This window comes from Chionomys nivalis, chromosome 13, assembly GCF_950005125.1.
Source record: "Chionomys nivalis chromosome 13, mChiNiv1.1, whole genome shotgun sequence".
Taxonomy (NCBI): Eukaryota; Metazoa; Chordata; class Mammalia; order Rodentia; family Cricetidae; genus Chionomys; species Chionomys nivalis.
The window spans coordinates 25,792,508-25,820,138 of NC_080098.1; the positions used below are offsets into that span (position 1 = coordinate 25,792,508).

Genomic DNA, 27,631 nt, shown 5'->3' on the forward strand with positions numbered 1-27,631 from the left:
ACGCTCTAAGCCTTTTTAGGAAACATCTTTTGCTCTGAAAACTCAGTCATTTTCATCTGGTGCCTGCTTTGAGGTGTTGTATATATGCATGTATATGTTTGTGTGCACAAGCCATCACCTCTCTGTGTTTGTCTGTGAATAGACTAAAGGTATATATATGATATTGCATATTTTCCTCTGCCACTTTCTGCTTTATGTTTTGCAATTTGATTTTTCATTGATCTTGGAGCCTACCAGAGGACTAGAACAAATGGCCAGCAAGCCCCTATGATCCACTGTCTTTCCTTCTGCCATACTCCCTAATTCCTCAGAACTGGGCTTACATATGGTCACAGCTACACCCAGTGTCTGTGTGTGTGTGTGTTGGGGGCTGCTAGGGATTCAAACTCAGACAGCAAATGCTTTATTGTCTAGTTACCTTCCCAGCCCCAGCAATTTATTCATTCACATGGTTAGATTGGGCCCACTCACATTAGAGAGGAAAATCTGCTTTAGAAGTTGAGAACACATCTTCACAGAAACACCCAGAATCGTATTTGACCATACATCTGGACCCCATGGTGCAGTCAAGTGGACATGCATGATCACCTATCACAGAGAGTGACTTGAAAACTATTGACAAGAGACAGGCACAGTCCATCAGAACTATACAAAGGGCGTTTAAATGATAATTTTTTGTAAGTCCTTCTCTTTTTAAAACCTATCTTAGGAGAACATTGGAAAGTATTTGAATGGGACCTCTTTTGCTCCAGCAAAGCAAACAACTTCCCAGAAAGGAGTGTGTCAAATATGAACAGCAGAAAGAGACCTAGGAGAATAAAATCTTTAACAAGCCAAGTTCGCATTAAACCTCGAGCCCTGGGCTTGTGTGAAATGTCCATTCCCGTTCACCAGTTTCTCTGCCCTGGGACTCAATGAAAGGCCTATAGGAAAAGTTTCCTAGTGGAGAGAGGGAGAAAGCTAACTCTCTGGAAGAGTGTTCTGTAAAAGCAGTAGCACTAAGATCTATAAAAAAAAAGGAGGTGTAATGGCTAGAAAAGAGCTGGAGAGAATGGCTCAAGATAAGACAGGCTTCGTATTTCCCTGGATGAAAAGGTCTTCGGCTAGTGAACAGCGGATCAAGTGTTGAATTTCTTCTAATTGTTTTAGAGGCTATTTTGACTGCTTGCTTCTTACAGACATGCTGTGGAGTAACGTGGGCTATACTTCCTGCGTTGTGTGAACAGCTCGTCTATGCATCTTCTCTTGTGAGTCTTGACTGTTTTTACTGTTACCAGCTTGTTGGGAATGTCAGGGAAAGATGCCCATGGTACCTTAGGTCTGCTCTTTGGATTTCTGTATCATATAGACTGAAATTAAAATTGTAAGTGATAACTTGTGCCATGTAATGTCCGTCAGGAAGAAGTACCGTGCATGGTTAAGGCTTTGCCTATGCTGCTGAGCTGAGCTGTGTTGACAAAGATCTGCATAATGTGTGTGGTTGCAGTGACAGCGCTCTGGGTTGAGATCTCCTCAGAAGATGAATGGAACAGATACACTTTGTAAAGCCAACTAAATTGACAGCCCTTCCTGTGATAAACACTAATAACTGTAATGAGTGCCTCCTGCTATGCACTGTTGTTCCAGGGACTGGGTGTGTAGAACTGTGAACATGAGGGCTGTGGAAGTCCATAGCTTCCTGGAGACGGTACAGATGAACTCAAGTGTTACTATATACTGTAAAGGGTGAGATATGGGGATTGAGGGAGTGAGTGCAGTGTTTCGTAGATCAGGGAGGACCAGTGAGGAGGAATGACAGGGTGAGGTGCCGAGAGATGGCCAGGAAGCTATATGGTTATTTTCATTGACATGGAAATGGGTTAGCTGAGCTTTAGTAGGGTTTATTAAATTGATAAGATCTTAGAGAAATATTAGGGTTTCAAACAAAGACAAGGATAATGGAGAGGAACCAAACTCTAGAGGAAACTGCCAGGCTTAGATGTTTGAACTACAAGGTTCAGGAACTGAATGAACCAGCCCTGTTTCTGGCTGTAAAAGGCTCATGCTTAACACTGCACAATAAGTGTAGAATTGTGTTGATCAAGAAACGAATATCCAGAATATATGAGGGGTTTCTTTAAGCCAATGTGTCTATGTGTGTATATGATGTAAGTTGTCTATATGCATATGGTGGCCTGAGGTCAATGTTGTGTTTCCTCAATGTCTCTAACATTTTGAGAAAAGTTCTGCTAAAATGGAGCTCACTGATTTGGCCAGGCCGACTGACTATATTGCCTTTCCAGCTTTGAGATTACAGGGGAGTACTAGCATGCTTGTTTTTCGTTTGTTTGTTTTTTGCCGTTGGTGCTGGGTTCTGAACTTGGGTCTTTGTGCTCTCATGGCAAGTACTTTAGCAATGAGTTATCTTTTGAAAAGAAGAATCTCCAGAAAAGCATAGCAGAGATGTAAATAAAGAATTCCCTGAAGGGAACTTGGATTGTCATAAGATAGTGCTAATAGTGCAATGAAAATGAGAACTAAAAAGAAAAAAAAACATAGTTTCGCATCCTTGATGTTGGTGAGCTTATGAAGTCTGATCCTATAAAATGCTGACAAAGATGGAGAGAGAAGGAGCTTGTATTCTGATGATGAGAGTTTAAATTCTAAGAATGACGCGGGAGAGTAAATTGCTGAAATCTGGCAAATCCTTGTTGTTTTGCTCATGGTAATTAGTTCTAAACAAACCCAATGTTATAAAAATAAACAGTCTAACATCAGACTTTATCTCATTCTAACAGCAGCCTTTGACACCATTGATCTCTGCTCCCCAGTATCTTCACTTCTTAGTAGACTTTTTGGAGACATGGCTGTTGAGCTGGGTCTCTGCTGTGTGCATGGCTGGGGGCAGATCTCACAGTCTCAGACATGGTGAAGCTAGGAAGATGCTTCAGGAAAGGGAGGAAGGCAACAAAGGTCCACAAACCAAGAGTTTACAATGACAAAGATGGCCCATGGGTCCCCATGGCCTTATTCCACAGAGAGGCCCTTGGTCCTGTGCATGCACTTTGTCAGGAAGAGTCTTTCTTTGGTAGGTTTCCTTCTTGTGAGGCAAACCCAGGAGTAAGCCTTGATAATGTGTAACGGTTTCAGTACAACACCAGCTGGGGTCAGGGGAGGAGGCTATCACCAATGATTAAATGGCTATTGTTCTTTAAAGATTTTTATTTGTTTTTAAATACTTATTAATTTAGTTTGTGTGTGTATGTGTATGTGTTCACACATGCGTGGGGGTAGGAGCAGGGCTGGAGGTCAGAGGAACCTTGTGGCATAATATGGAGAGAACCATGTGGCTTCTTGGGAGTGAACTTGTCACCAAACTTAGCAGCAAGTATTTCCACCTTCTGAGCCATCCTACCAGCTGGCCAATTTATCGGTTTTATGCCACTTAATTTTAAAACTCCCAAGTCACCACAGTGACTGACACATTGGCTCTCAAATGCTGCCTCGTGAAGAGCTACTTTTTAGAACACAATGACGCTTTCTGGTCCCTTTGCCATCATGCATGTGTACTCATACTGCTGAAAGAGTCTTGAAGAGTTCTTTCAAAACTTTTTCTCCCTTTCAAAACAGTCTCTATGTGAATAGACGGAGTTGTGATTTGAATGTAAAATGGTTCCTATTGGTTTGTGTGCTTGAACTTGGTCCATAGCTAGAGTGGTGGTTTTGAAGGCTGTGGAATCTTGTAGGAGATGGAGCCTCATTGAAAGTGGGTCACTAATGGGACCTTAAGGCTCCATAGCCTGGCCTTTTCTAGTTCACAGATACAGTGTGACCAGCTGTCTTACACACCTTACATGATTGGACTATACTCTAACCATGAGCCAAAATAAATCCTGCTCTCTCTCTCTCTCTCTCTGAGTAGAAAGTGGACCTAGGGATTTGTGCGTGCTAGCCAAGGCTCTACTACTGACCTATATCCCTAGTCCTTTTTTCAGTTTTTAATTTGAGGCAGGATCTTGAGAAGTCGCTGCAGCTGGCCTTTGATCTCACTCTTGATCTTTGGGATCTACCTGCCTCAGTCTCTCTAGCAGCTAGGATTATAGGCCTGTGGTACCAGGCACTGCTAAAAGTATTTGAACCTCTTCACCTGATCAGCCATTGTATGTGGTATACAGTGAAAAAGTTTCAATTCTGCTGAGTCATTTGAAGCTGTCCTGTTTGTAAAAGCAGTTTTATTTGAACGCGATATTAAAGTATCAATGCAGATTCTTCTTCAGAAGTCTTCAAGGGAAAGCTTTCTGTAATTCTGATCTTAGTGCAGATAAGCATTCGTATTCTTCATCAGCACCGTCACCTCTTTTGTTTAACTAAGTCAGTATTGAAATTCTTTTTTGACATGTCAAAAGCTGCTGCTGAAGCTGTTATTGTAAAGTTTAGTTTTCTCAGGACTGGAGAGGCTGCTGACTGTTTAGAGCATGGGCTGCTTTTCCAGAAGACCCAGATTTAATTATCAGCACATATATCATGATTTGGAACCTTGAACATATGGTCCATAACTCTAGTCCCAAGAGATTCAACAGCATCTTCTGGCCTCCATGGGCACCGGGCATACATGTGGTGCCTAGACAAAAGACTTACACAAAAAATCCAGGTCTCTCTAGGTCTTCTCTTGCCTCACATTCCAGATATGCAGAGATCCCAGGAAAACCTTTATCATAAGAAAGAAGGATGAAGATAAAAAAACAATACAGTCACCAGGAGTGAGAGAGGACCCAGGGAACAGGACAGGGCAAAACTCTCAAATTACCCTAATGAAGGGGTTTGAAAAATATCATCTATTACAAAAAAGAAAGAAAGAAAGAAAGAAAGAAAGAAAGAAAGAAAGAAAGAAAGAAAGAAAGAAAGCTCCTATACTGAAACCAGCAGAGACTAAAGAGCAATTCATCACCAACTAAAGTTATTGTCCACGGGGTACCTTCAGAGAAGGCTCAGTGGGAAGTGAGCTGAAAAAGTAGTTCATGGAGATCAACCAAATATCCTGTGTTTCTTAACCTCTAAGAGACAGGCCAGTGTCCAAAACCACTTCTGTGTTACCTAGTGGATATTTAAATAAAATAACCTTTTTTTTGTTGTTGGTTTTTTTTCATCGTGACTTCTATCTACCTCCCAGATGGGTGGAAAGGCGTGGTGTGGTTGGTATTCTCTAGTTCTCTCTATTATATGGGAGGTTGAAAAAGATGCAGAGCCATCGTGAATCCAGGTGACACACCTCTCGCCCTTGCTTCACAGAGGCTTCTTGGTGCATGTCCCCTCCTGTCTGTTTGAAAGGACAGCTGGACCCCTGGGCCAAGCCCTGTAGAAGATGATACTCTTAAGACGCGACATGTCATTGAGCTCCGTGACGACATTCACTTGGTTGGGTTTGAAATCTGCGGTAGGAGTGCTTCTCTGGAGTCTGAAATCTGACAGGAATCCCCTGTGTATTTCTCCTTTTATTGCTTTCTAATCCTAAGAAATCTGCTGTGGGATTTGGGGCCATCCCTAAATGTCTTCCCCAAAAGTCTGTATTTCTGTTTCCTGTATCTCAGGGTTCCTCCCCAAATGACACATTTGTGAAATATAACCTCTACTTTTTTTAAAAAAGTTTTCTGTTTACATAGTGTAACTGACTAGAACTTTTGAAAAAGTTCTGAGAGAGGCAGGGGTGTCCTTCAGTCCATAAAGTGCTGAGGCACAGCAGGAAGACTCGAGTTCAGTCTGCACATCCGTAGTAAAAGCCAGATGTGCTGGCAGGGGTTTGCAATCCCAGGCCCGCAGAGGTGAAGATGGGATCCTGGAGCCCATCCTAGCTGGTGAGTTCTCCACCAGGGAGAGACACTGTCTCTCAGAAATGAGGTGGGCGATGCCTGAGGTCAGCGCAGGGTTGACCTTTGGGCTCACCACACAGGTACAGATGTGTTTCTGCAGCCTCATAGAGGCTGGCACACACACACACAGACACACGCGGTCACATACACAAACACAGTCTCTCACACACAGGCACACACATACATGAAACATGAAAACATAAAATGTAAAGATTTGAACTGTCTACCTCCTATGGATTTCTAGGACTTTCCATGTATTGAAACATAGGTTGGTGATTGACAGGTCCTGCTAGGATTTCTTTCAGCTGGAGTTACATAGCCCTGGCCTCCAGTCCCTGATCATTTCTCTCCCGCCTTACAGCACATGGGTGCTGTAGATGGTGCAGAGCAGGTTACAGACGTCATGACAGGGTATAGTAGGGTTTTTCCATGGGAAGGAAACAGTGTGGGACAAATTCTAATTGGTCTTAATAAATAAAACCCCAGACTCAAGATATTAGGGGGTGAAAGCTGAAGGATCAGAGAAGCAGTGCGGCCATTAGAGAGACCTTCTTCCTCTACTAATGCTCAGACCGAAGGGGCGATCCTCAGACTGCATCCTCAGACTCCAGGGGTGGTCCTCAGACTGCACTGATCTCTTGTCTCCTCCTGCCTTGCATGCCTCCCACCGCCCAGCCATTATCACTCCTGTCTCCACCTCCCTAGTGTTGGGGTTAAAGATGTGGAATCCTAAGTGCTGGGATTTATGGAAGCTCTGTTTCTCTTTTAGACAGATTCATTCTTGTGTGGTCCAGGGTGTCTTTGAACTAACAGAGATCCCTCTGCCTCTGTCTCTCAAGTCTTAGGATTAAAGGTGTGTGCCACCACTCCCTGGCCTCTGGGTGGCTTAGCTCTGTACTCTGGTCTTCAGACAAGCTTTATTTGATAAAACACACACACACACACACAAAATCACTACAAACCCCCTTAAATAACATGGTAGATATTTAACTACTTTTCCTGTGCAAATTTTCTTGCACTCACACTTCTTAAATAAACGTTTATGGTATTAACCTTGCTAGTTGCAGTGTAAATGGACACAAGAAACAATGCCAATCAACTTCCACTGCAGTGGATTCTAAGGAATTCCCCAGGGCACTGGAATTCTTCTATGATGCATCCAAATTGGAAATTGCTTAAAGCATGTGCAACTGAGTGGAATTTGTAAATTTGTTATATTCAGTTTTATGTTATGGGCATTTTATTTGTTCATGTATTTTCTCATTTTGCATGTGAGTATGTTTGTACCTACCTGTGTCTGTGGAGGCCAGAGGGCAACCCATGGTGTATTCTCTAGATCCATGACCAACTATGGTAGGGTTGATGAGGATAGGGTTGCCGCTTTGTTTGAAAATTTAGAACTTTGAAGGCTGAATGTTAATGGAAACATTTTTTTTTTTTAATGCGGAAGGTTCCTGAGAATTGTTTTACCCCCATTTTTACTTAAGGCGCTCAGTGCATTTCTGTAGGCTACAGATGTGTTTCCCCTAGAGGACGCTATGCTAGATATTCAGGATCCCTTCCAAATGTTCTGTGGAAACATGGTAAGGGAGAATCTGAAGACTTCGGTAGCTCAGGGCTCACAGGACGCAAGTTTCACGACTATCTCCATGGCTACCCCTTCTCTTGCACCCAGGATAATTTAAATTCCACAACTGTGTGTGTCTTCATAATGTGTTTGCATACTTTAGAATTTTAACTGAAGTGCTAACTTGGACTACATGCTTATTGAATGACCTTAAGAAGAAAATGGATTGCTTCCTGTTAGACATAGACAAAAAGTCTGTGAAGCGCAGTGTTGCTGGATATTCGATTGTGCTGTGAACTTGCGAATGTGTTAGTAAAATCAGCTGTGAATAGGGGTGGTCAGAGCCAGTAACTAGTTGACAGGAGTCAGCCATAGGGCCAGGAAGATGGATAGAGAGACACCCAGGAAGGAGTCGGGAGGGACTTGGAGATTGGTAGTCTTTTTTGGTTTCGATTTGGATGTTCTCTTGCTGGGTCTCCAGCCAAAAGGAAGATTCGCTGATTGTTTCTTGGCCTCTTTGAGATAGCAGGTTCTCACCCCCACATTTGATGGCCGAGTCTTTACTGGTAAATAGAATGATAGAGACTTCGTTAAAAAGTACATTTGGTGGCAGTGGGTGAACTGGTGCCAGTGGGACCGGAAATCCCACCAGACTGTAGCCTGAGAGCCAGGACACTGACCCTGGGGCCACAGGTCGCAGATGGTGGTTAAAATATCAGTAGATTCAGGTGCAGCCCCTAAGCTGAGGAAAAAATAACAGCAGAGGATCTCTTATTTCTTTATTGGTATTATGACATGCTCCGAAATTTGTATTTCCGAATACAGTTCTATATTTTGTCCTAATCTTGACATATCTGAATAGGCAGATGCTTTCCTGCTACTCATCCTGCCTGGCACTGATTATCTATTTATACACAATTGGAGTGTTGCAGATCGTGGTGGAAAGACCGCTTGATATACGACTCCTGGATTCTGGGAGTCTTGCGACTGGTTTTCTTCTCGTTTATTCTGTAAGAGCAAGAGTTAGTTAGGAACAGCCTCGTGGAGAGGAGGAGAACAACATAAGTGAGAGAGAGGTCTTCCTGTGTGAAGCACAAGGCAAATAGTAGTTAATTCTGGTCTTAGTCGCTTAGCCGTGCAGGAGGGCTAATTTTATGAAAAGTGTCTTCGATTGGGGTTGTAGCTTAGTGACTGGACACTTGTTGAGCATTTTTGAGGCTCTGGGTTCAAGCACTCATCACTGTGAGAAAAAAAAGAAGAATCAAATTAAAATAGAAACTACTATAACGCCGGGCAGTGGTGGCGCATGCCTTTAATCCCAGCACTTGGGAGGCAGAGGCAGATGGATCTCTGTGAGTTCGAGACCAGCCTGGTCTACAAGAGCTAGTTCCAGGACAGGCTCCAAAACCACAGAGAAACCCTGTCTCGAAAAACCAAAAATCAAAAATAAAGCAACAACAACAAGAAATCTACTATAGCACTGAAAAATGATTATTATATTTTTTACTGATGGCAACAGAACACGTAGAGATAGTTTTCTCCACATATCAATATATGTATTTTCAATATATGAGTGTACATGTTTAAAATCAGGAAAATGGTATTATAAATTTGGGGAGTGGGCTGTAGGTGTAAAAGAAGAGGTGAGAGCCAGGCCTGAGAAGCTGCTGTGGCTCACAGAAGTCTACTTTCCGTCTTTGTATGTGTGTGGCGGGAGCATCTTAGGTGATTTTTTTCCCCCTTTGGAACTTGATCCTTTATGGGAACTGAGCTGCATGAGGTACATGTTTATGATGGGTAAAGATGGGGGTGTTGCTGAACCCCATACTGATGCCAATTTTGTTAAGACTTGAAAACTTTAAAGAATATTTAGGCAGGCGGATCTCTGATCTCTATGAGTTCGAGACCAGCCTGGTCTAAAGAGCTAGTTCCAGGACAGGCTCCAAAGCCACAGAGAAACCCTGTCTCGAAAAACAAAACAAAACAAAAATATTTATTCATTTTTAAACTTACGTGTATGTGTGTGTGGACATCTGTGAGTGACAATAGGGCAGAAGAGGTTGTTGGATCCACTGGAGCTGGACTTCAGTTGTGACCTGCCCAGTATGGGTGCTGGGAACACACCTGGGGTCCTCTGCAAGAACAGCAGTCCCCTCCCCAGTGCTGAGATGACAAGCACATGCCACCATACCTGACTCCTCTCCTCTCCTCTCCTCTCCTCTCCTCTCCTCTCCTCTCCTCTCCTCTCCTCTCCTCTCCTCTCCTCTCCTCTCCTCTCCTCTCCTCCCCTCCCCTCCCCTCCCCTCCCCTCCCCTCCCCTCCCCTCCCCTCCCCTCCCCTCCCCTTTCTTTCCTTTCTTTTAAGAACTCAAGTCCTCATGCTTTCACGGCAAGCACTGTACAGAGTGAGCCACCCTCTCTGTCCCGCCTGCCTTTTTCAGATAATGTCTCAAATGCGCTCCTTTCATTTTTTGCAGTGCTGTCTGCCTTGTTTTCCAGCCTAGGCTTTTTTTGTTGTTGTTGTTGTTGTTTTTTTTTATTTATTTTTTATTCTTTTTTAATTAAAATTTCCACCTGCTCCCCGTTTCCCATTTCCCTCCCCTCCTCCCAAATATTGCCCCCTCCCCCCACTCCCCTCCCCCTATCCCCACTCCTCTTCTCCTCCCCCCACACCATTCCCCCTCCCTCTCGATACTGAAGAGCAGTCCAAATTCTCTGCCCTGCGGGAAGACGAAGGTCTTCTATCTACGTCCAGGAAGGTGAGCGTCTAAACAGGCTAAGCTCCCACAAAGCCAGTTCATGTATTAGGATTGAAACCTAGTGCCATTGTCCTTGGCTTCTCATCAGTCTTCATTGACCGCCATGCTCAGAGAGTCCGGAATCAACCCATGCTTATTCAGTCCCAGACCAGCTGGCCTTGGTGGGCTCCCAATAAATCAGTTCCACTGTCACAGTGGGTGGGTGCATCCCTCGTGGTCCTGATTTTTTGCTCTTGTTCTCCCTCCTTCTGCTCCTCATTTGGACCTTAAGAGCTCAGACCGTTGCTCCAAATTGAGACTCTGTCTCTACCTCGATCCATCGCCAGATGAAGGTTCTAAGGTGATATGCAAGATATTCATCAGTATAGGATAGGGTCATTTCAGGTTCCCTCTCCTTAGTTGCCCAAGGTACCAGCTGGGGACATATTCCTGGACACCTGCGAACCCCTCAAGAGTCAAGTCTCTTGCCAACCCTAAGATGGCTCCCTTAGATAGGATATATACTTCGCTGCTCCCGTATCCATCCTTCCTATATCCCAACCATCCCAATCCCCCGAGCTCCTCCCATCCTACCCTTCTCATATTTCTCATCCCATTTCCCCTTTGCCCCATGCCACCTCACCCGCAAGTTCCCAGTTTTTGCCCTGCAATCTTGTCTACTTCCCCCTCTCCATGCGGATGACTATATGATTTTCTTTGGGTTCACTTTCTTATTTAACTTCTTTTGTACCTAGACAGAGAAGCATCCATTTTCCCTCTTTTATAATCTTTGTTTACACTCAGACATTCATAGTTGCAGGATTGCTCTCACACGGAGACCTCCAGTTTCTGAAATGTGTGTGCCGATGTGTTCAGCTGTCCACTGAACGCCATTTCTCAGGGAAGCGTGCTTACCCAGAGCCCTCCCTCCCCTTCTCCAGTTCATGCTATCACTCTCTTTTACCATACACTGTTTCTTACTTGCAAAGCCCCTCTTTTCCTCCTATCCTAGAAACCTGATACATAGTTCAGGGCCTCTGATGCTCCAGCCCTCCTTGACCGTTTTCTCTTGGCATTCCCCAAACCGCTGCCATGTCACCATTGTTGCTTGTGACGAGTGTCTCAGTAGGTGTAAATCCTAAGGGCCACAGGCTCTTTCCCTTCTAGATGTCCAGGGGTGTGGTAGGTATCCTGTCCATACTTGATAACAGATATGTGACTGTATTTTCATTATTCTTTATTTAATCTTCAGGCACAAAATTCAGAAAAATCTTGAAGTAGCCTCGACGAACAGATGACTTAACTGGCTTCTAATTGTTTGATACTCCACTGATGTGTTGAAGTGTTTTGTTTTCTCCCTTGTTTTGTTAGCAATCAAAGAGAAGTACACAGACTGGACAGAATTCCTCATACGTGATTTGACTGGTTCTCGGACAGCACCTGCAAGCCTTCTGGAAGGCGTATGTATTGCTATTGTTCATCTATTATAGCCCCGAAGCATTCTGGTCCTGTGATCTCAAACCTACTGGTACCTTTGCATATATCCTTCTGTGGATACATGTAGACACAAGTGTTTTTATTCTCACAGCCTAACTTCCTGTTTCTTACTGAATTACAAAGGTGATGGATTTGAGTGGTATTGACTGATGTTTTCCTGTGTTATAATCAATAAATGGGAAGTTTTCTCTGTTCAAGTGTATTTTACAATTATGTATCAGGATGTCTTCCCATCACCCTTAAGCCTTATCTTGTAGGATGACTTTTTGCCAGTGATGACTAAGCATATTCATGTGCTTACTAAAGTTTCCTGGAGCCCATTAATAAGTAACAACATTAGTTGTTCATCTTGGGTGCATAATAACTCCCATGATCTTACGCATATGTGTTACCTAAGACTATTGATTAGCTTTCTCCATAAAACAAGAGGAGACATGGCTGGCCGTATTGTAGTGTAGCTAAGGTAGTTTTTAGGCATAGATGCAGAGTAGTTTAATCTTGAGTCTTGATGATTTGTTTGAAAACCTTATAATGAAACACTAATAATTCTTATATGTACTTGATCAGGAAGACAAAGGCAGTGTGTCATATGTAATTATTAAATTACCAACTCTGTCTCAAGGGTACCCTAGGAAAGGGGAGCCCTAAGTGAATGCCTGGGAATAAGATGTCAATTTTCATTGTTGTTACTATTGTTGTTATTATTGTTATTATTTTTAACCTTGATTTTCTTCCTTGGCAATGGTAGTAGTACTTAAGACAACCACCATGTTATATCGTGTTCACAAGTGTTTTGTGATGGTTTTTGCTTGATGTGTTTATCTTAATGGCTGATTTTGCCCACTGGGCTACAAGACCGCGAGGGTGATGACTCACGTTTTCAGAGGGAGAAGTTGCCTTACTGTGTTAATTTTTAAACATGTTTGCCTAAGAAGCTGGCTAAACAGACATTCTTCACATGCCAAAGGGCCCATGAAAGGCAGTACTTAAATTTTCCCAAACCAATTACCAGGTTAAGTAGTAATTACTCTTTTCATATGCCAAGAAAGTTCCTCTTCAGAAGGGGCAGTACTAATAAGTTTTCCAAACCAATGCCCAGGTGATGTAGTAGAGGAACTAACTTCACATAATTTAGACAAATATTAAAGAGAAAACAAAAGATGCCTAAGCTTATAATCTCAGCACTGGGGAAGCAGAGGGAGGCAGGTCCCTGGGAGCTAGCCAGCTGAGTTAATAGGAGTCCAGGCTAGAGAGAGACTTCGCCTCTCTCCAAACAGTCGATGATGGCTGAAGAACAGCACTTGAGGGTGTCCTCTGGCCTCCACACATGCGCAGTCATGTGGTCTGCGCTCTCCACATGCCCCCACCCCACACTGAGAAGTTGAATGTAACTGAACACAAACACACATTGGACACGTCACTTGTACACACCTACGCTTATTCACTTAATCTGTGCATGACAAGGTTTGGTCTGCTGGTTGATGGCACTGTAAGGTGACCTTCTCTCAAGGAGTCATGGTATACACTTACAGCACTATATTAAATACAACTGTCAATTTGAAAAATAGAGTTTTTGCTGTCAGGTGTTTTAGCCCTGGGTGCATATAAGTATGATTCTATTTAGAAATGTACTAATTTCTAACAAATGCAATTCATTTCATTTGGGAAGGATAATTTGTTTGATGAAATGCTAGCATAAACTGTTATTTTCTTTTTACTGATGATTTTTGTTGTTGGGAAATGATGTCGGCTCGTGGATGTGTGTGAGGGAGGAAAGGGAAGCGGGTATGTGTGGGGGTGATGGTTGAACTGAGGATGGGGGGCGGGGCGGGGCGATGCCAGACTGTTTGGCAGTAGCTTGGATGATGGTGTGAGAAAAATATTATCTTCTACTGCTGTCATCTGTTTCCATGAGAACCTTAAAATCAAGTTTGAAATACGGAGTTTTGCTTCTGTTTAAACAGCCTCTGCGAGGGAAAGGCCCTATAGACCTCATTACAGTTGATTCCTTAATAGAGCTCCAGGACTCTCAGAACCCCTTTCAGTACTGGATAGTTAGTGTGATTGAAAATGTCGGAGGAAGATTACGCCTTCGCTATGTGGGATTGGAGGACACTGAATCCTATGACCAGTGGTTGTTTTACTTGGATTACAGACTTCGACCAGTTGGTTGGTGTCAAGAGAATAAGTACAGAATGGATCCACCTTCAGGTAAGAGCTGATGATGCTTTTCCCCTGTGATGTGCTTGAGATAGCCAACTCCTGTGGGTGTGTCTCGGGGGCGCATGCTCCGATGTGTCTCTTTCATGCCAGAGTGTGGAATTTAAGTGTGTTCACTTCAGAATCTTTGGTGAGGAGATGAAAATCCAAGATGCTGGTCAGAAGCATTCTGTAAGGAGAACATGGTGCGGTAGCCTCAGGAAGCCTGTCCGCTCCCTGTGGTGTCACTGGCTCAGAAAAGGAGATGGGGACCCGAGCATGGTCTCTCCATTCTCTAGGATTGTTATAGTGTTGGGAGCATATTCCACCGTCTCTATTTCCCTGCCCATCTTTCTGCTAATGCCTGTTTTCTGTTCATCGACCCTCCCATTCTTCTGTCCACTTTCATCTGTCCATCTCCCCCCGCTCACCATGTATCGTCCATTCAAGCACATCTGTCATCTGTATATCATCCGTTCCTCTCTTCCCTGTTTTCGTTCTGTCTGTCAGTCCGTTTATACCCTTTCACCTACCCACATTCATCCAGTTCCCCACCCACCCTCTTACCTCTCATGCAGCTGTACATCCATCTGTGCATTCACATCGGCCAGTCAGTTGCTCTCTCTGTCCATCTGGGCCCGTTCATTTGTCCACATTCATCCGTACTCCCATTCTCCACCCTGCTACTTTTCTAGTTACTCGGTTATGCCGTACGCTACCCATTTATGTCTCTCATCCATCCATCCATCGTCCACCCACCTATCTGTCATTTACCTATGTCATTTATCTCTCTTTCTATACATCCATCCAAATGCCACAACACCTGCTTATGATTATGTACTTCATTTTGACAAGGAAACAGCAACGAGAGGATTAATCTGTTCGCCCTTTTCCCGATCAGATTACCAGGTAGCATCAAGTGTACTTGCACATGACTTTTCATAGGCTTGATCGGATATGCATTCTGCCTTCTGATAGATCACTCAAAAAATCTCATATTTACAGAATGGCCAATCTTAAATATTTGTTATGTTCCAGGTGGTTCAACAACTGTTATGTTGGTTATTTTGATTTCAAAAATGTAGTGCATGTTTGGTGTGACTCTCTTTCTTCAGCCAGAATTGTGATTGAGATTAAACTGCTTCTCCATGGGCCCCTGGAGCTTGTAGGGAATAGCTTGAATGTTGCAATCGGAGTGCCCAGGTCCTAGGCCCAGTGCGTCTCACCGCGTCTGCTGGCCTATGCTACTCTTACCAGCATTTTGATGAAAAACCTCAGAACAGAAATGTCACTTTGTTAATGCATTTACACATGCCAAGGAAGAAATAGTTCTTTCTGATAGAATTTTATTCTATGGTCAGCTTTACAGGTTTATTTAGAGCAACAACTAGTTCATGGCTTCATTAATAAAATTGCTCCTATGTTGGTTGCCAGTGTGATTCTTGTGTACACGAAAGCGAGAAGCTATATTTACCTTTTCTGTCACTCAAGGGCTTTTATTGTGGAATGTTTCCTCGTTCTGGACCCCGGGTATTTGCATCTGTGTTAAATCTGACAGGCAGATAGACGTGTAACCTGGTATTTTATAATAGCCACATTGTTGTTGTCGACGTTTTGAGAAGCAGCCAAGAAATCCTTTTATACCTTAAGCATTTGGGGTGATAACAGACAAAGGTCTTGTCCACGCTGTGAAAAAAGATTGAGCTCAAGTTTGCCTGGGGATTCATAACCTGGCAGGAAAAATTTACTTATGGGGAAAGGTGGCTGTGTAAATCTCAGCCCAGTGCCTAATTGCTTTATAAATTCTAAAAGAAACTTATCCTTGCCAGTGCGAGGATTTAGAGTAAAGCACAGAGTTTCCAGTTGCTCCTTGCATTCTTTGTTCTGTCTTTTTTTCCTGTAAAATCCCGGGACTAAAACTCGAAAGCTGGAGTGGAAAATCTCTCTTTAAGAAGCATTTGCTTATGAGCCTTCTCACTTTTGATTATTCTCTGTCTTTACAATGCATGCGTAAATCATGCTTATGTGTCTTACAATTTTCTGGACATAATGTGGATTTTACAGAAGATCTCATGAGTTTGTCTAAAGACAGGACGAGTGGTTTGTCAAGAGTTTCTTTCTCCAACATTTAAAGTGTTGATATGAATGGTTGTGTAGAGGAAAGAGAAAGTAAAAGGCAAAATGTCACTCAAATATAGTAGTTACAAGGTGAAAACTGGATTCGGTTACCTCAGTCAGTGAAACGGTACCCCCGAGGAAAGAGGCAATTATTACTCCGATTTTACACATGGGAACAGAACCCGATATGTTAGATTTGTGTAAATTAATTTCAAATCCCAGGGTACCTTGTGCCACTTAAATGGTAGCACCATTTCTTGAACTAAAATGGCATCATGAATAAAATTTCAGACAGTATAGAAAATATTAGGCTGATTCTCCTTTTCCCAGACATTAGTAAACCAACACAAATTTACCAGCATTAAAAACCGAGGGAGGGGAGTGGAGCAGTGCAGAGGTAGCATTAGGGGGAACACAGTAGACTGCACATGTACGCTGAGAGGAAGGCTGTGGAAGCGGTCTCTGCCTCTGAGATTCCCTTTGCCATGCCTTTTTCTCCAATGTCATCATCAACGCTGTAAATAATCCCGACTTTTCTCTTAGTGGTACTTCCTTCTTTTACTTTTTCAAAGACGCTTTCTTCCTCGACTGTTCAATATGAGCGGAGGGAGTAGAAATAGGCAATAAGAAGTGGCGGGAACGTTGTTCGTTGGAAATTCTAGGAAAGGTACTGCATTTTAATACTATCTCCTTCTGAAGACCTAGCATTGTGGGGCTTTCCATTGCCTGATCTCTGATGCTTGGGAGCAGAGAGAAAGCAAAGGAAGGTACCCCACCCTGCAGTATGGGAAGAGTTATGCCATTGTGCAGCATGTGTAAGATACATCAAATGATTGACACCATGGTGATTTAAACCGTGGCCAGAGTATTGTGGCTAGCCTTTGTTTTCTGAGAAGGTTGTGAAGTCAGGGGTAGGTTAAGAAGAACACTTCCTTCCTTGGCTATAGAGGTTTAGAAGATATGGTATATGTTTTGGTCTTATAGAAGCTAAGGAAACAAAATTCTTTTTTTTTTTTTTCCCGAGACAGGGTTTCTCTGTGGTTTTGGAGCCTGTCCTGGAACTAGCTCTTGTAGACCAGGCTGGTCTCGAGCTCACAGAGATCGGCCTGCCTCTGCCTCCCAAGTGCTGGGATTAAAGGCATGCGCCACCACCGCCCGGCAGGAAACAAAATTCTATCCTTTTCTAACTGTAGACTTTTTTTTTTTTAACCTCTCTCATGTTGATTTCTTTCAAGAAGAAATCAACCCTTTCAAACATTTTAGGTAGATTCTGGAATCAAGAAAATTTGGGATTGAACTGAAAAGGCTTCTTGCCTAAATTGTTTCTGTTTTAAGAAGAGCTGGTGTGTTTGAAATCATTTTCGTACATTGCCCAAACAAAACACCAGAGTCTGGGTTGCTTAAATAGTGGACATTTATTGTATCACAGTTCTGAAGTCTGGAAAGCTGAGACCAGAGTGCCAGCCTGTCTAGGGATCTGGTGAGGGCTCCCTAGCTTACGGCTACCTTCTCGTTGGCCTTCATGGAGTTCATTAGAGCACACGAATTCTCCAAAAGGGCCATCCCATCTGACCCCTCTTAACCCTCATTACCTACTAAAGCTTTTTCTCCAAATGTTGCTCTGGGGAGTTCAGGTTCTACCCAGAAATTCAGGAGGACACAGATTCAATTCATAACATTTTCCAATATTTCTCTTAGAAACCGTTGCTCAATCTTTCCTCACTGGTACGGACTCAGGGGAGGAAGAGGGAACAGGTTCACAGTGGTACCTGGACATCCAAAGGGGCCCTTCCACAAGGCCCCCATTTACTTGTACTTATTTATTTGTTTGCATGTTTATGGTGGCGTGGTTGCTTTCTGCAAAGCTTTCTATGAGGACATTCCAAACTTCTGCATGAAGGGAGATCTCCTTACTTTCCTCTAGGCTCCTGGTAACAGACGGGCAAGGGCCATCTTTTTAATTGTTTATGACTTCCCACGACCAGTAAATGGAGTCTGCTGAACACTGTTAAATTCCCTGCAGTGCAGGTCATTTTGAGAACATGTTTTATGTCCTTTTAATAGACCTGATTATTGTTCATAAATTCGCTGGTGTACCCAGGGTGGCTCTGTCTGCTAAAATACACAGGGGACATTGTTCTCTGTGTTTTGCATCTTAGAGGAGTTTCATCTTCACCGGTGGTAGAGAAGGCTGTCCATACTGATTCTTCCTTTTGCAGAAAAGAGAGTGTCTTGCCATGGTGTTAGACCCTATCGGCGTTAGTTGCCTTTCTCATTGCTGTGACAAAATACCCGGCAAGAGCAACTTCAGGAAGGACGGAAGGGTTGTGCAGCTCACAGTTTGAGTGCATAGCATCAAGGGAAGAAAGCCACTACTAATGAGAATCACATTTTTGTTCCTACATAAAAATGCCAGATTAGGGGAAAAAATTTTGCTAGAAGTAGAAAGTTCTATATGAAATGCTAGAAAGAATATTAGACAAATAGAAGATGCTGTATCTAAAATCACCCTTTGTTTGAAGACAGCAGACAGTGTTGGTAATTTGGCTAAGTCTGTACAGTCTTTCACCAACTATAATTATACCCCCCAAGTACTAAATAAACTGCTAAAACAGGGGGGCTTCGAGCTCAAGGCAAGTTTAGAAGCTGTAGGGATCCAAATATATGGCTTCATGCTCAAAAGCAGACATGCAAGAAATTAAAAATATGGCCCAAAGGTTTAATGTTGCTTTTTAAGTGTGCTTAAATTCATATTTGTATCCTCACAGTCTGTCTGAGGCAGTGAGGGTTGATATAGGGACGATATAAACACATCTACTTCCAGTCAGAGCTTCCACAAATCCTGTTTTGATAAGGTCTTAAATCTGTTGCCATCAGGCCGTAATTCCCCTACAGTTTCAGAAATACATGAGAACAGTGCTCAACGGTTTTTTTCTTTTAATTTTGCATGCAGACTGTATGACCTCTGTGTGTGTAAATCTTCCCCCTCCTCCAATGCCCGGGGGGAAAATATGGGTGACATGTGGTATGTTAGGAACGTTTCAAGTATAAATATAAAACTTGGTTTATAAATTTTAACTTACCTTTTAATAATTTTTTTGTACTTGTACGTGTGTGTGCATGTGTGTGTGTAAACTTAGTAGGGAAATGTGCTATTATGATAACTGTCGGTGCCAGACTAGAGCTATTCAGAGGCTAGAAATACCAAAGAGTGAGTTCTGTCAGTGGGAGGACATTTCAGTTGTTGCATAGAATCATGACTCTAGGTGATGGAAGGTCTTGTTGATGTGATTCATGCCACTAAATCAGTTACAAACCAACAGAACACATACAGATGTTCCCTGAGGAAGAGCCCTGTGAAGTAGTCTCCATTTATGATAGTGGAATCCCAAGCTGCTCTTGAATTTCAGAGAACCCCTTTAGCAGATGGCTGCTTATGGGGAAGTGTGAGCCCTGCCACTTGCCGAGCACTGTGGTACCCTAGAAGCAGAGGAGGATAACATTTAAAGAACCAACTAACAGAATTACAGTCCTTAAACTCTTTGTGGTTTGCTGTTGCTACAGAACTCTATCCTCTGAAGATGACTTCTGAGTGGAAATGTGCTCTGGAAAAATCCCTAGTTCTTGCTGCAGAGTCTCCTCTTCCAATGGAAGTATTTAAGGTGAGTTGTGAACACCATCGGTCTTGAGTTGTGAACGCCGTCAGTCTTGAGTTGTGAACACCATCAGTCTTGAGTTGTGAACGCCGTCAGTCTTGAGTTGTGAACGCTGTCAGTCTTGAGTTGTGAATGCTGTCAGTCTTGCTCATGCTCTCTCTCCCCCCTCCCTCCATTCTCATCTCCCTCGTCTCCCTCTTTCCCTCCCTCTTTTTCAAATATAAACTAAGCTGTGGAAGGGCTGTGGAAATGGCTCAGTGGGTAATGTTCTTGCCATGCAAGCGTGAAGGCCTGAGTTTGGATCCCCAGCACGCATGAATGTATTAATGCACATCATTAAACTGGATGTGTTAATACACACCTGTAATCTCAGCGCTCCTGTGGTGTTAATGCACACCTGTAATCCCAGCGCTCCTGTGGTGTTAATGCACACCTGTAATCCCAGCGCTCCCGTGGTGTTAATGCACACCTGTAATCCCAGCGCTCCCGTGGTGTTAATGCACACCTGTAATCCCAGCACTCCTGTGGTGTTAATGCACACCTTATTGGTTAGGACAAACTTAAAGCAGGTTTCTTTTGTTTGTTTATTTGACACCGTAGTCTGCTGTTGTTGTTTTTAGAACCCCTTCTTGTTGGAGGTTTTGTGCAAAACATTGCTACCTCATTTTTCCCAGGTCTGTCAAATCTATTGTGCTGCTTCCCCTTGGACTGTTGTATGGTGATGAGTTTCTCTGGAGTACCAGGGTACCTTCATGTGGATTATTTGTTTCATGTTCTTCTAGCTCCATTCATTCCTATTTTGTTTTTTTTTTCTGTTAAATTGTTATTCAGCTTCCAATCTCAAATATAAATTCTCTGAAGAATTCTGCACCTGGGCTCCTGATCTGAGTCCCCAGCCTCGATGAGGCTCCTTGGTCAACTCCTGTGGCATCCTGTTGTGCCACAGTGATACGTAGTCATTTGTATGCTTCTGTGGATAACAGCCACCACTTTTGCCTAACTTGAAGGTCCAGAAAATGAAGGGCTTTATGTTTTGTACATGGTTGGAAGCATAATAACTTGGCACTTAATAACTATTTGTCAAATAAATTGACAGATTCTTGAATGGACCACATGCATTTAATTCACTAGATTTAAAAATTCTGAGTTAATATACTTATGGATTAATTGAACATATAACTGTACTTAGAACTGCGAATACTAAGACTTGAAAGGCAGAAGCATTAATAATCTCGATCTGTTTTTAATTAAAAAGGAACCGATTCATTAAACATTTATTGAGTAGCTCTTCTCTGCAAAAGACCATTATGTCTTGTTGCCCTGATTCCAAGATTGCATTTAAGTTGGCCTGCATTTTCTAAAATACAGCCATCTTCTCTCCTCACCTTAAGTCCATCCTATTAGAAGAACTCAGGCTCTTCTGATACGTTGCTGTCTCAGAATTGCCATCTTACTTAGCATTTTACTATAGCTTTAAGAGTAGGCGCTGGACACCACTATGGCGCTCAGCCCAAGGTAAGGTGTATGCAGCAGGCACTTCATAAGCAGAGTTGGCTGCACTCAGTATTGATGTTCACGTGGGTGAGGTACTTTTAAAAATGTTTTATTTCATTTGATGGGAGAGAAAAGGATAAGATAATTTTGTTTGCATGGAGTCCATATGTAATGTTTCGGTCTTGAGGAAAGTTTGTTTCCTAAGGCGACCGTAACAACTTGCCACGGCCTAAGTGGCTTTTAGACAGCATGAGTTTACTTTCTCATGCTTTTGTAGGTTATAATTTAAATCAGGCTGTGGAGGGGTTCAGAATCTACCTGAAGAGAAATCTGCCCAACTTTGGGGGCCACCTGTTAAGTCTGGAATCCCCTGGTTTGTAGTGACATCAGTTCATTCTTGCCTCTTAGCTTCCCACGATCACATGACCTCATAGTCTGTGTATCTGTTCACATTTCCCCATACTAATAATGACACTGGCCCAGAATGACCTCCTCTTAAGTACATTTGCAAAGATCTTGTTTCCAAACGAGGCGTCCTGTTCATAGGTTCCTGTGGAAGTAAACCTGAAGGGGATGAACTTTTCTAGCCAGTTCCACCACATTTCATACACAGTTAGTAATTTTGTAAACAGAAAGCTCTGCTGAGCTCCTCTACTGAACATCCACATCGCTGCTTATGCTCAGAGGAATTACAGGAATGTGTGCGAGGAGGGTCAGATTGTCTCTGCCGCTTCGTGTATTTTTCTCTCTCACATGTATTTCTAAGAGTCCCTGCAATATTCTTCCTTAGGCCTCTGTAAGACTGTCCCTCCCTCCGTACTTTCTTTTTTATGCTGTATGTCATGTTTTTATATTTATATGTGCGCATGGGTACATGTATGCATATGTGTTCCAGTGTGTGTCGAGGACAAAGGTGACACTGGTTACCTTCCTCAGCTGCTCTCCACCTTATTTTTTGCAACAGTATCTATCACTAATCTGGAACGCACTAACTTGGCCAGACTAGGTGATGAACAGACTCTAGCCAGCTTTCTGTCTCTGCCTCCTACTAAGTGCTGGGATTGCAGGGACATGCTGACATGCCTTTGCCTGGGTTTTAGGGACCCAAACTCAAGTCTTCATGGTTGTACCGCAAACACTTTACCAACTGAGCCATCTCTCCAGCCCTGATAAATTTCCACAGATGTAGTATAATGATGATGCATATATATCTACATTTATGTATTTCCCCCGTATGATCGGTGTTTCTCAGCGAGAAGACTTCACTTCTATTTCTGTCTATTATAGCACCAGGAATAAATGTTTGAATTCAGCAGCGACTCATCTGGGATGCGTGTTGTTATGGAAAATTGCCAGAGTGTTCTGTTATGAGGCAGAAGTCAAAGCTAAGCACATTTAATGGCCAGATATGAGCAGTATTTCCAGGCAATTCTTTTTATTATTTTTACATTCTAGATAAAATAGGCGTGTTGATGGAATGAATCTCGTTATGCGCAGCCCCTTTCTTTGGGCGATGCCTTCACAGGCTCGGTGTCTCTTCATGCAGTCAGTCATGTTCGTGAGCTCTCTTTCCCTCTGCCTTGATCACAAGCAGAAACGATACGCCAAGGAGCTCGCCAGGAAGCTGTTTGCTGTTCTTCACCTACATTTGAGACAAAATACCAAATGACTTTGAGATTATGCCATTTTGAATGAATTCTGACTGACTATTTATGGATAATAGAACAATCCTCAAAGTGTAAACTCAGTTGGAAGATGAGTAGTTAATGTTCAAAATTAAAATAAAAACCGAGGGACATTAGAAAATGTGTTTTATTGGCAAATAAATATTGATTTCTTCCTGACAACCCACCTAAGGATTTAGTACTTTAAAAGGCTTAGTAAAATGATCCCTATTCTGGAAGTAACTTGTTCTTTAAAAATGATGTAGAGGAGCTGGAGATGGAGATATGGCTCAGTTGTGATGCTCGCCTAGCACGTACCAAGGCCTGGGGTTGATCTCCAGCACTGCATACCCCTGATGTGGCATGTAATGCCAGCACTCTGGTGGGAGACACACGAGAACCAGAGGGGGTTTGAGGTTACCCTGGACTACTTGGATCTCTGCCCCCAAAATAGACAACAACGATAATGACATGGGGACCGTGTTGCATGTTCACGTGGTTCTTACTTAGAACATGTTTGCCTGCATTACCTAGCTAGATAATTCCTGCTGGGACTCTGGGTACAAGCTTCATTGACAGGATAGCATTCACCTGTCTGCAGCTCTGCATTAAATCCCCCCTTTTAATTAACCGACATATCCTCGGCCAAGTGTGCTATGTTTGTCTTTTATGAAGAACTATTAAGATGCTTTCCTCAGAGCTTGTTTCTGAACAATGATGCTATGGTGAATATCCATCCTTGTTTGTGGTTTCTGTTCTTGAGTTTGGTGTCTGCAAAAGAAAGAGAGTCGAATAGAATGCAGGTGGGTTTGGAGCGGGGACAAGGAGGAGAGCTAGGATGTGATTATATTAATCTAGAAAGATAAAATATATTAAAGCATCCATCACTAAAAAGTTTGTGGGAACTTGGTTTCAAAATAAAGCCAACAAAGGCTGAAAAAAGTAAGGGCTGGTCAATAATGAATGCAATGCTACTTGCTGTGTCCAAACTTCTTGAACCTTATACAATCACTGTTGCTTTTTAGTATCTGTCCTCTCTGGAAATTGCATCCTGTCTAGGTGGCAAATGTGGCGTAATCAGAGTTTCCCTGGTAGGTCATATATCCACCCAGAAGATAAATCAGAAACAGCACTTCCCACATTCCCAGTATATTTTGTGGAGATAAAATATACTTCCTCCTTAGAGACTAGAGAAGGACCTTCTGGCAATGAGTCACAGGTGTGGCCAGTTCATAACCAGCTGAAAATACTCAGGTTCGTTCTTGGCTAGGAACTGGAAAGACCTGAGAACAACGAGGAAGATGCTAGAGATGAACTGAAATTAGGAAATCATCTCTGCTTGATAAACAGGATCCCAAATGCCAGGAAATCTTAACACTCATACACTTGAAATGTCAAGGACTTGTCTTTTGCTGAAAAAGCTCAGAGTTGGCTTAATTGACTCACAGGTAGTGTGTGTAGTTTTTATTTTAATCTTTAGGTCTCTTCTGTATTCTCTTTGTGTGTGTGTGTGTGTGTTTGTGTGTGTGTGTCTCCATGTCTGTGTGTGAAGGTGAGCATGTGTCTGTGTGCATGTAAGGAGGTCAGGAGTCAATGTTTTATTTGTTCTTTAGTTACTTTCCACCTTAATTTTTGAGACAGGGTCTCACAAAGAACCTGGAGCTCAAGAATTCTGGGTGATTATTGAGACCTAGGGCTCCACCTGTCTCTGCCTCCCCAGAACATGGATTATAAGCGCATGCTGCTCGGTCAAGCTTTTTTTTTTCTTCTGTGGGCTTTGAGGGATGACATTCAGATCTTCGTGCTTCTGCCACAAGCATTTTACCCATCAGCTGCCTCCGCAATCCACCTGATTCTCTTTGATTCTTGGACCTGTGAATGTCCATGGTGTGATATATGAATTTATGTGTTCCCTCTTACATAGATGCCATTTCCTCATTAAATAGATAACGGGAACACAGCGTGCTGGAGGAATGTGCTGGCAGAGTTGGTGTCCAGAGATGGATTCTATTTCTAGTCTGCTCATTTTCTGTTCTGCATTTTCTTTCTCGCTCTGACCTGACTCTTGCCTGCCACAGGCAGCTAGGTCTTCCCACTGAACAGCTGAGACATGGCCGAACAGTAAGGACTCATGCTTCCATATTCTTTCTTGATGCTGAGGAGAGGGTTATTCTTATATAATATGTACATAGGAAACCTGATCTGTGATTGCCTTCATTATTGTTTCTCTGCCCAGTTCCTCCTCATATCTGCAGCTATCACAGAGGTCATGATAGCAGGATTTGACTTCATCAGCGGTCTTGGTGATCAAAAGTACATCTGGAGCTTGGGACATGGCTCAGTTGGCAGAATGCTTGTATAACATGCACAGAGCCCTGGGTTTGATCCCTATCACCACATAAACTATGTGACATGACACACCTGCCATCTCAGGTGTTTAGAATGGAACAAGGAGGATCCAGACCAAGTTTGGCCAACATAGCAGGCTCAAGGCCAGCCTAGGACATAGGAAACCCTGTCTGAAAACACGGTGTATCTGGTCTGAGTACAGTCGTGCATTGTTTGACAATGGAGGTGTCTTCTGAGAAAGTCATCCTCCTGTGGTCTTCACATCACGTGAACAGCACAGAATGTTCTTCGAAAATCAAGTGACTTGACACAGCCTTTTCCTGCACCCAACCAGAATGAGTGGTCAACAGGAGATGCGTGAGGCTGCTGCTGAGTGTGATACACTTTTCACAGTATACCGGTTTTTAATAAATAGAAGGCTGGGCTATAAAGTAGCAATAAAGTACAGCACAGTGAAACATAGAAACCCACAACACAGTCTTTCATTCCATCGTCAGGTATTTTATGCTGCATAGAACAATATGCTCAGTATTTCCTTATGGCCAGCACTATAGTAGGGTTGTTTACATGGGGTTACTGACTACAGTGTCTCTAGGCCATAGACCATTTTGAGGTCCATGATTAGGATCGTTTGGGGGCACTGTTATATGGGTGATTCGTCAAAAGACAGCATGAGATTATACTTCAATAGTGTCCTTTCGTGGTTCATTTCCTGTCGTATTTGATACCAAGAACTGTTAAGCAGATCTAAAAGGCACACCTAGGTAACTGAGGGAGTTAAATGCCCCTTTCCCCTTTGCAGTCTGTAAATAAAGAGTCGTAATAGTGACTGATCTAGTTTGGTGTGCTGGCAAGAGGAGCCTCTAATCCGTTCTTTGTGTTTGCCTTCTGAATTTGTTACGTTTCCTAAACAGAGCAAAGGGGCAGCGGGGAGAAGACTAGTTGAGCTCTTTTTTTTTTTTTATATACAAAGATTCTATGCACATACTTTTTTAAGAGTTTGTTCTCGTTGCTGGGGAGAGAGATCCCTTGATAAAATACTTTGCAGAGCCTTCTGAGAAAGCTAGGAGACTTGGGACAAGCTTGTGAACCTCAGTCTTGGGGAGGAGACTCTGGGCCTCGGGGGCCAGGCAACAAAGCTCTAGGTTGAAACAGACAAATAAATAAAAATATAAAGGAAGAAAAGAAAAATACAAGGTTACTGAGGAACTACTGCTTGCACTTGTGTACAAATATACATGTGTGTGCATACCCACACTAGCACATACATGTAATGAAGAATCTCTTCATGACATACAAGAGATTCTGTACCCTATAGTTTCTTTAAACTTTGTTTATGTGTTTGAGACAGGGACTCATTAACCCCAGGCTGGCCTCAAACTCACGCTCCCCTGCTTTAGTCTACTGAGTGCTTGGATTACAGATTTGTGCCACTTAGTGTTGTCTTATTTCTTTCGTTTTTCAAGCTTTGAAGTAGGTTCCTGTCAGTATGATTGTGAATGCAACCCCGAAGAGTAAATCTCTTCTGTCTTTTAGTATTTGAGACTTAGGTTGGGGACCAGGGAGATACCAGGTATGACAAAGTAAGGAATGCCTTCTCTTTTTCCTGTCTTGTGTAACCCAAGGGTTAAGAAAGGACAGGCACACTGTGTTTCTATACACCAGAGCATGGCTTCTACCTTTTGTCTTGTTCAGCAGTAAATACAGCAACAGAGAACTGTGTATAATAGCTGTGCTTTGCCTCAGATATGACTCTTAGATGCTCGTGGAACCTCAGTCCTCTGTGTGGAAGCAGAACTTTGGCTAAGCCATTGAATTATACATATTTATAACATACAGGTTGTGTCTCCTCATGACGCTAGGCTCCAGTGGTTCTTTTAAAGAAAAGGCGTGTTGACTGGAGGGCATCTGCCATCAGGTTGGCTGTCCTTTAGTGATCTGCTCAGTGTCAACCACTGAGCCCATGAGGATTTTAGGGTGATATTTGTAGCTGGCTTTCATCTCTGCGGGTTTCTCACTTCATCTGGGGTGGAAGACTTGGTTAATCACAGTCTCTTTGTAAAAAAAATTAAGCTGATTTTGTGCCCATCCTTGTCTCCTCACAGAAATGGGAGTCAGAGGGGTGGGATAGCTCAGCAATTAAAGTGCATGTCATACAGACATGAGGATCTGTGTTTGGATCCCCAGAACCCTGAGTTTGGATCCCCAGAACCTACATAGAAAGCTGAGTGTGGCAGTTTGCTTCCTTAATCGTGTGTGTGTGTGTGTGTGTGTGTGTGTGTGATGCATTGGAGACAGACAGATCTCTGGAGTATCTGTAGCTCACAGGTTACCCAGCCTCACCAGTCTGCGAGTTCCATGTTCAGTGAAAGATTATCTTTAAAAAAAAAAAAACCTGGTAGACAACAGTTATCAAAGAAACCAGATATAATCTCTGGTCTCCACACATGTTGCACCTATATTCAGAACACTTGAATTTATATATCACACAAATATATATACCT

At 42.9% G+C, this 27,631-nt stretch overlaps 1 protein-coding gene across 1 annotated transcript in view; it reads left to right on the forward strand.

Annotated features, from left to right (window-relative positions):
- Nucleotides 1-27,631, forward strand: part of Sfmbt2 (Scm like with four mbt domains 2) — a 181,748-nt gene that overhangs the window by 70,376 nt on the left and 83,741 nt on the right. Inside the window, exons 5-7 of the mRNA XM_057787878.1 lie at nt 11,522-11,610; nt 13,612-13,858; nt 19,529-19,626. Coding sequence (XP_057643861.1) covers nt 11,522-11,610; nt 13,612-13,858; nt 19,529-19,626 — 434 coding nt within the window. The remainder of the gene's footprint in view (nt 1-11,521; nt 11,611-13,611; nt 13,859-19,528; nt 19,627-27,631) is intronic.